General features: G+C 42.1%; 1 protein-coding gene across 1 annotated transcript in view; it reads left to right on the forward strand.

The window, feature by feature from the left end:
* Window positions 1–1,631: 1,631 nt before the first annotated feature.
* Window positions 1,632–9,476, forward strand: part of LOC115220281 (nuclear pore complex protein Nup205) — a 222,260-nt gene continuing 214,415 nt past the window's right edge. Inside the window, exon 1 of the mRNA XM_029790391.2 lies at window positions 1,632–1,709. Within this exon, the coding sequence (XP_029646251.1) occupies window positions 1,679–1,709 (31 nt within the window). The 5' untranslated portion in view covers window positions 1,632–1,678. The remainder of the gene's footprint in view (window positions 1,710–9,476) is intronic.

Raw genomic sequence — 9,476 nt, forward strand, 5'->3', positions numbered from 1 at the left:
TCTTGTGATTGTGAAGTGAACTTCTTCAATGTTCAGCTCTGCTGTGTTCATAATACTATGGGCCACCACTACCATTTCCATCTTTAATGCAAGTACACCACCAAAACTAAAACTAATACAACCAACACCACCAGCAATATTGTCCTACTAACTCTTTAATGGCTGCTGCCGCCGCCGCCGCCAACATCAACGACGACAACAACAACAACAAGAGTATCAAGATAGCTATGTCAGATGTCAGTGTATCTGACTAATGTTAACTTTGTAGCTAGATATATGGTACATGTTACAACACAGTGGTATGAGAACTCTGATACATGTATATGTATGTACTCTTTTATTTGTTTCAGTCATTTGACTGTGCCCATGCTGGAGCATTGCCTTTAGTCGAACAAATTGACCCCAGGACTTATTCTTTGTAAGCCTAGTTATTCTATCGGTTTCTCTTGCCAAACTGCTATGTTACAGGGGCATAAACACATCAGCACCGGTTGTCAAGTGATAGTGGGGGGACAAACACAGACACACAAACACACACACACACACACATACATGACGGGCTTCTTTCAGTTTTCATCTACCAAATCCTTTTACAAGTCTTTGGTCAGCCCTAGACTATAGTAGAGGACACTTGCCCAAGGTGCCACTGTGTTTGTATAATTTTTAGTTTTATGGCTTAGTCCAGTTGTTCTCAACATTTTTTTTACATATGGATTCTTTTGGTTCTTATTTTACTCTGGTGAACCCCCATAAACATTAAATTAAAAAAAATCTTTTTGTATTTTTATAATTAAATATTATTAGGAATTGTATTAAGAAATTTAAAAATATCTTGTGTATTGTCAAATGTGCATAAACTAACTAAATTCTATGGAAAATTAATGTTCACTAGTACAATAAGTTATAAATGTACAAGGACAAGTTTATTTTCCAAAAAATACTACTTTATCCCATGCAAGCCTTGTGGTTGATGTTCCTCTGCTAGTTTTGCAATATTTGGCTCCAGTGTTGTTGACGATAACTGTACATTTCTGTACAATGTCAAGCATTCAATAGAAAGTTAGAGACAAGGCTGAAACCAGGTTCAAAAAGGTAAGATGATGGAAAAGCACTAACATACAACTGCACTTTCTTTCAGAGTAGCAGAAATGTTTTTTGTAGTGCTATTACTTTTCTATGCATTATGCTTCCCATCTTAGAAATTAGACAGTATACACTCTACAATGTTCAATTATGTTAGGTGTTAGAGAAAGAAACCTAGTTGTTTCTTACAATAAGTACATCTAATCCAAAGTTTTTACATGGATCCTTAAAATACTACCATGACACCCATTTTATTATTTTGCTTGTGTAGACCTCCACAATACTTTATATATATCCTATTTGAGAACCATTAATCAGAGAAAGTATGTGCATGTCTAGATAAAAGGCTCCCTGAAAGGGCTTTCTTTTTGATGCACAATATGACCGTAATATTTTGATTCTGTAGTCACTCAAGTGGAAAACGGAAGAAAATTCATGAAAAAGCCAAGAAAACCAAACATAATGAAGCCAACTAAATGGAAAAAAAAGTCACATTCCTGAAATTTGTTTTTCTTTCAACAGAAGTTACATTTATCTCCCCTTAAAAAGGGAGATAAAATAATCTCCAGCTCTCTAAGGTTTGTAGTGAAGTGTGATGGCGTGTGTTGAGATGGCGGTAAATTCAGGTAAGACTCGAAAACGGTTTGCTGTTTTGTTTTCTATGAGAAGCGCTTAATTTTATGTGATATTGTATTTCTTGTTACACTTCATTTTCGTTATGTACTTTATTATTATTACTAGTATTATTATTTATGTTGTATTTATCTTAATGCTCGCATGGTTTTTGTGCTTAATTTGTCCGTATGATGCCAAATTTTACTCAAACTATCCAAATGCAATGGAAACAACGCCATAATATTAATCAGCAATGAAAACAACTTTGTGAAAACACTGTTTTATTCGTCTGTTTTAAAAATTTCATTTAAAAGAACATGATCAAGTGATGTTATTTCCAATGAGACGTGATATTGAATTATATTTCTTAATAGGAAGAAGCCTCAGTATTGGTTCTAGATGGCCTAATAGAAGAAAATCTGTTTTCAGTTATCAACCTGGACGAATACAGTATAGATTTTAGGGTAATTCTCACTTTTGGAAAATCTTCTCTTTTGTACTGGAAAGGGTTTATTTCATAACGAAAAGTTATTTCGCTGAGTGGATAGTCTTTTTTTGAAAACGAAACAAGGCATGCAACAAACACATCTTCAGAGACAAATATAAAATTTATTTTTACAAGAAGATAGGCAAATATATGCCCACAATTGCTAAACTTTGCTAATCTGTGTTCGTATAGACGTCGTGAATAAAGCTTCCCTCACTCCGTACAGTCGTTGCAGTTTCTTTACTCGCATCATCGCCTTTCAATAATTCTCTTTATGAATATGGCTATCGTTTGATTCACGAAACTGAGAGGAAGGTTAACAACTTAATGTGTATAGTTCTAATTAAATGAAAACTGAACCTGGTAGGATCCTCTGACTAATGAACCACTACACCGATTACCCATCTCCGACGAAATTTGTAACGCTTATATTTAGATTCATCGTTATTCTGAAATAATGGTTCTAAATAGTTTTAAGCCCTGACAAAAGACTGATAGTTGATGATATCACAACCTGCGGTAAAATTAAAAGAAAAAATGAGCTGACCACGATTAAATAACTTTGAACGTATTTTTTCTCAGAGCTGACCTGGGGCTAAATGTATTAACTAATATTAGAATTCCCATTCTACATATGGAAGCCTCTTTGGCGCCACTACTCTGTCACCTGGAAAATGAAGCTCTGCATCTACAACGCATCAGACCACTCCATTCTCCTCTGTGGAGCAGAAGCGTGGCCCCTCTTGAAGAAGACCCCAGCAAAGAGCACTGAGAACTATCACAAACATCAAATGGTACCATTATGTATTCAACTAAGAACTGCGTGCATGCAATCATCAACCTGCAACCTCTCACCTCGTAGCTATCTGTCACATGTGCTGGTAATGGACATGTCCACAGTCTGCTGCTGGGTCATTCTGTCACAGTTTTACTCTTTGATGCAGCAACCGCAGGCTGGGAGAGAAACCTTGTGGAAGGCTCTGTACCAGATGGCTGAACATGATTGGGAGGCTCACTGTCACCTTGGAGGATACAGAGAGGCGGACAGCTCTCTACGCATGATGTCTCTGGGATCACTAACCTAGGATGGCCCCAGCTTTATCAAGCAAGAGCATGAAGCAAAGCGTATTCAAGTTTGAATCATTTCTGCTACATGCACAAACCAAAATCACTTAAGTATTTTTGGAAAAATTGTTTTGAACTACCATCTCAAAGTGTGTGTGTGTAGTCATTTTTATGATTATGACTGTTGGTTGGTTTCAAATTTTAGCACAAGGCCAACAACTTTAAAGGAGGAGGTCAGTCGGTTAGAAACTTGTGTTTATTTTACTGACCCTGAAAGGATGAAAGCTGCTACAAGGGTAAGGGTGATGCGTTAGTAGCAACTGTAGAGGCATCAAGCTCCTGGACCAGGTGATGAAAATTACAGGGTTATTGCCCAATTAATTAGCTGTAGAATTAGTCTAGATGAAATGCAATTTGACTTTGTCAAGGGAAAAAGCACTACTGATACTATTTTCATAGCCAGGCAACTGCAAGACAAGCACTTAGCTAAGAATAAACCATTATGCTTGGCATTTGTTGATAAAGCTTTTGATAGAGTACCCATGTAATATGGTGGGCTGTGAGGAGGCTAGGGATAGATGAGTGGCTTGTGAAAGCTGCAGAGGCCATGTACAGAGATGCTGTTAGTAAGATGAGAGTTAATGATGAATATAGCAAAAAATTTGGTGTACAGGTAGGGGTACATCAAGGCTCAGTCCTCAGTCCCCTCCTTTTCATTATTGTCCTCCATGCCATAACAGAGGAATTCAAGACCAGTAGCCTCTGGGAACTGCTATTTACTGGTGATCGTGCCCTCATAGCAGATTCCGTATCAGAGCTAGATGGGAAATTCCAGGTGTGGAAGCAAAATCTGGAATCTAAGGGCTTTATGGTTAACTTAGCAAAGACTAAGGTCTTAGTAAGCAAGAAAACTGACAAGACCCTACCCACTTCTGCTAGGTGGCTCTGTTTGATTTGTGGGAAAGGTGTTGGCAGGAACTAAATATAGTGTATCCAGTGTAATCTATGGACAAATAAGAGGTGCAGTGGGTTAATAGGAAGGTTATGAGAGAAGGTTGTGTTCGTATGTAAAAGATGCACAGGATACATAAAACCTCGGAAAATTGATTCTCTCAAAAGTCCTGGTGGCTCATTAGAGGTAGTAGATAATTCTGCTACCTAAGGGACCAAATTAGTAGTGGAGGAGGATGCTTTGAGAGTGTGATAACTAGAAAAAAAATAGGATGGAGGAAATTCAGAGAGTTGTTACCTTTGTTGGCTGTGAATGGTTTCTCTCTCCGAGTGAAAGGAAGATTGTATGATGCGTGAATATGGACAGCAATTGTACATGGTTATGAGATGTGGCCCCTGAATGCAGAAGACATGTCAAGGTTACAGAAGAATGAGGCTAGTATGCTCTGCTGGATGTGTACATGTTTGACAGAGTGCTTGTGTATTGAGAGATAAGTTAGGCTTAAGAGAAATTAGATGCTGTGTGTGCTGGTTTGGTAATGTGATGTAGATGGATGCCGACTGCTCCATAAAAAAGTGCTAATCTCTCAAAGTAAATGGAACACGTGGAAGTGGGAGACCCAGGTAGACATGGGACAAAGTAGAGAAGGATGATTTTAAGAGGCTGAACCTTTCAGGTGAGACGACAAAAGACTGAGGTCCCTGGCCCCTTGCTGTACTCAAGAAGACTCATGCTCCACAGCAGAAGTGTTAAGGGCAGTCACCCTGATGGTGAAGAGGATTGGCCGGCAAGAGTCCTGTGCTAGTGCCGTGTAAGAAGCACTTGTGTGGTACCATGTAAAATTATTAATACACAAGTGTGTATTATATATATATATATATATATATATATATATATCCTTAAATCCTTAAAAATGTTTTAGCCCGAAGGCTGCGGCCATGCTGGGGCACCACCGCTGAATGAGCTACACTAATTTGTGAATCCACCTCTGATACGTGGCACTTGATCAACAAGGGAGTTCGATGCTGCTGCCTGCATCCGCGTCTCCTGTCGTGAGGTAGGCTCATCTGGGACTCCCAACAAGAAGAGATCCAGTTTAGTTTTAAAGAAACCCACATCCACACCATGTAAGTCTCTCAGGCATTTAGGGAGGATGTTAAAGAGCTGTGGCCCTCTGAAACCCAAGCTGTTGCAGTATCTGGACCTGTATTTTGATGGTGATGTTGGAATCCTTGGCACCATGCAGTGGTGTCCCGTTCTGCGGTTGGAGTAACTTTGAATGCCAAAGTTTGGGACAAGACCCTCCAGGATTTTCGAGATGTATATCACCGCATATCTCTCCCGCCTCCGCTCTAGGGAGAAGAGGTTTAATACCTTCAGTCTTTCCCAGTAGCTGATATTTTGCATTGAGACGATTTTCTTTGTGTAGCTTCTCTGAATTGCTTCGAGTTCTGCTGTTTGTTTTATATTGTGTGGTGACCAAAGTTGGGAGCAGTAGTCCAAGCGGCTGAGGACGAATGTTTTCCATAGGACCATCAGTGTCTCCTTCTCTCTTGTTCTGAAAGTTCAGAGAATCCATCCAGCTAGCCGTCTGCATTTTATCACCAGATTAGCAATATGCATTTGGAAAGATGCATCATTGCTCATGTCAATGCCCAGGTCACGCACTGATTTTGACTCAGGGATTGCAATTCTTCCTGGGCCAGTGTATCCAGTCTTCACGTCGTTTACCTTTGTGTGCCAGTAGCGCAGGGCCTGGAACTTACCTGCATTAAACTGCATGTTGTTGTCCTCAGCCCACCTGTATATTGTGTTCAGCTCATGTTGCAGATGCGCAATATTTTCAGGGTTTTGTATTGCGTGGGAGACTTTTGTGTCATCTGCATAGCTAGCAAGGGTGGTCATCGTAGCAACTGATGGCATGTCTGAAAGGGCCACTATGAACATCAATGGCCCCAAGACAGTGCCCTGTGGGACACCGCTTGTTATTTGCGTTTCCTTGGAGGTGGCTCCATTGCTCACAACTGCCTGTTTTCTGTCTTTTAGGAAGTTGTGCAGCCACTCTCCAAGTTTCCCGCCTATGCCGAGACCACGCAGTTTGTGACAGATCATACCATGGTCGACTTTATCAAAGGCTTTTGCAAAGTCGAGATATATTACATCCACATTTGAGCCATTTAGTAGCTGTTTCAACACCCAGTCATAGTGTTGCAGGAGCTGTGTTAGGCAGCCTCTACCTGGTCGAAATCCATGCTGGGTGTCAGACAGTAAGTCATTTTCTTCAAGGAACATGATTAGTTTCTTACGGACTATTTGTTCCATGACTTTGCTGATGTGTGAGGTCAGAGAGATAGGCCTATAATTTTTAGCATCTGCTCTGCTACCTCCCTTATGGATAGGGCATATTACCCCCTCTTTCAATTTGACTGGGAGCTTACCACTTGCAAGAAAGCTCTGAAAAAGAAGCTGTAGCGGTTTTGCAAGGGCTCGTTTGCACGATTTGAGAAGGATCGCTGGGAATCCATCAGGTCCAGCAGCTGAGTTTGTGTCAATCTCATCAATGGCTAGTGTGATATCATCATCTTCGATGTTGATGTACTCAATTTTTGTCTCTTTGGCCGCAGGTAAAGTGGCAAAGAATTCTTCTGGGTTGTTTACTTGCCTGTGTCCTAGAGGTGTAGTGAACACACTTTGGAACTGTTCGTTCAGTATTTCACTTATCCTCGTGGGATTCCCTGTGAGAGAGCCATCTTTTTGGAAGAGAGGTCCTATTCTCTGGTGCACTGTGGCTGTCTCTTTGGCAAACTTAAAGAAAGCTTTAGGGTTTGATTTTATATTTTCTATTACCCAAGCTTCTTTATCTGCTCTCTCCTTTTCATGAGACTGATGTAGACTTTTCTCAGTTTCCATTAGCATCCTTTCGAGCCGAGACTTCTCACCACTTTTGGTGTGCTTGCTCAGGCGGTTTACAATTCTTGTCCGTCGTCTCATAAGAATCCTCCTTTCTCTAGGGATCCTGTTTTTGTTCTTGTGTGTGCTGGCCCTGCACACTGGGACATATTTGTCACATATGGCTCGTATTATGGACATGAAGTGTTTGTGTTTCATGTTTATGTCCGGTGTGGAAAGACATTCAGGCCAATCCTGTTTGAGGATCTCTTTCTCAATCAACTTCCAGTTGGCTTTATGAAAGTTTAAGTTGGAGAGATGGTGGGTGCTTCGTATAGGCTGTGTGTCTGCGGGGGCTTTTGTTCCATACATAGACAACGCTATTATGTTGTGATCCGAGATCATTGTCGGCATCACATTAACATTATGGATAATATCCATATTGTTTGTGAAGCAGAGATCCAGTATATTATCTGCCCTTGTTGGTTGCAGAACTATTTGCTCCATGAAAGAGGCATTTGTGAGATGGAGCAGGGACTCCACCTGTGTCTGCTGATGGTGTGTCATCCCTGGGAGCATCTGCCCCCCAGGCCATTCCACATTGGGGAGTTAAAGTCACCCATGAAGAAAACACTGTTGTGCTGTTCAGGTTGGTGAGGACTTCTCCTATTTTTGTTAGGCAGTCTTCAAACATGCCTGAGTGTTTTGGGGCATCTGGTGGGCGATATGTAGTGCATATGACGATATTCAGTTGTCTTATGTGTACAATTTGAGTTTCACATACTGAGTTTGAATATGACAGCAGGACCTGGGGCGTGAGGTCATCTCGGATGTACATTGCAACTCCACCATGGCTCCTCCCTTTTCTATCTGTGCGTATGACTGCATATTGCGGCATTTGTATTTCTGCATCACCTATATCGGGTTCAAGATGCATATAGCTTGATTGCATGTCACAAGGTCTCTCAGGAATGAAATTTTCTTTTTACAGTTTCCGCGCAGCAGCCCTCCTACATTCAGAGAAATATTTTTGTGGTGTGTGTTTTGGTTTGGTGTCTGTGGTGGCCATCCTGCATCTGTTGGAGGTGGCCTTATGGGTGGTAGTTCCAGCTTTGTGCTTGTAGCCAGGTCAGAGCTGAACAATTTTTTGTGCCATGCACAAAAAAGATTGCTGTTCAGCTGCCGCCCTTCTCACATCTGGGTGAAGCTGGCCACTGTTGGGTTTCCGCGCACCACATCTGCAATACCGTCTTTCAGTAGTGGTCAGTGCGCTTTTTTCCCTTCTTCAACTTTTTCTTTTTGTTTTTGTTCTCCCTGAGGGAGGGACCTCTGTCTCGCGTCCGTGCGGTTTTGGTAGGGCCTCCGATGTGCAAAGCGACAGTTTGCACCTTTGACGCCGTACCAGCAGTCTCCCCTCAGGTAGAATTTGCAGGTGTTTCTTTCCCTGCCCTTACAGTTCTTGCTGGGGTCCCTCTGCTTTCTCTGGACAGGGCTTCCTTTAGCCTTGATTCTGTCACCCTTTACTTCCTGCTTCCCATCAATTCCAGGGTGCCTTTCCTTTCTTGCGGCCATCGCACCTCTTTGGTCTTCAGTTGTGGTGTTGGAAGCTGGACATGTGTCATCGTTTCCCTGTGTTCCAGGCTTCTCCATTTGGCTCTGGATTCTTTCCTCATCCTTTTGGCCCTCCCTGCTGCCGTCACCTCCCAGGATGATGTCCAGGGTGTCCACATGTTGCCTGATTAGAGCGTACAAACGGATAACTTCTCTCTTCTTTTGCTCTATCTGGGCGGTGGTTCTCGAAAAATTGTTGCTTTTCAGCGCCGCTGCAATAATATTGTTCTGCGAGTCGTCCTCAGCAATCCTCCAAGCACGGACGAACAATTGCACCTCTCTCGCAGACCAGTTTCTTGCCATTTTCTTCTAGTGAAATATAGGAACAGAGAGAGAGATAAGATGGAGAGGGAGAAGAGAAAGGAGAAAAGCCAGGGGGGGATAGAGAGAGACGAGGGGATTGTCCTGAGAGAAGAGAGAAACAGAAAATAAGAGGGAAAAAAGAGGAAAAGAGAAAGAATGGCAGGTCAGCAGGGGGGAGAGTGAGCGGGATAGAGGTGTTGTGTAGAAGGACAGGGTGGAAAAAGTGAGACAAGAGGGTGGACCCTAGGGGGAAGCGGAGAAGAAAAGAAAGCGGAGAGAGCAGAATCTAAGGGAGAGGAAGAGCAGAGAGAGAGATGGAAATGTAGAGGGAGAGAGAGAGGGGGCAGGATAGAGGTACCAGGGAGTGAAGTAAAGGGACAGAGAGGGTGGTGTCGAGGAAGGAGACAGAGAGAGGAAAAAAGAGACAGGGGGTGGTGAGCCTTAGAGGGAGCAGGGAGAGGAAATATGTAT

The sequence above is a fragment of the Octopus sinensis genome, linkage group LG16 (assembly GCF_006345805.1).
Source record: "Octopus sinensis linkage group LG16, ASM634580v1, whole genome shotgun sequence".
Classification (NCBI taxonomy): domain Eukaryota; kingdom Metazoa; phylum Mollusca; class Cephalopoda; order Octopoda; family Octopodidae; genus Octopus; species Octopus sinensis.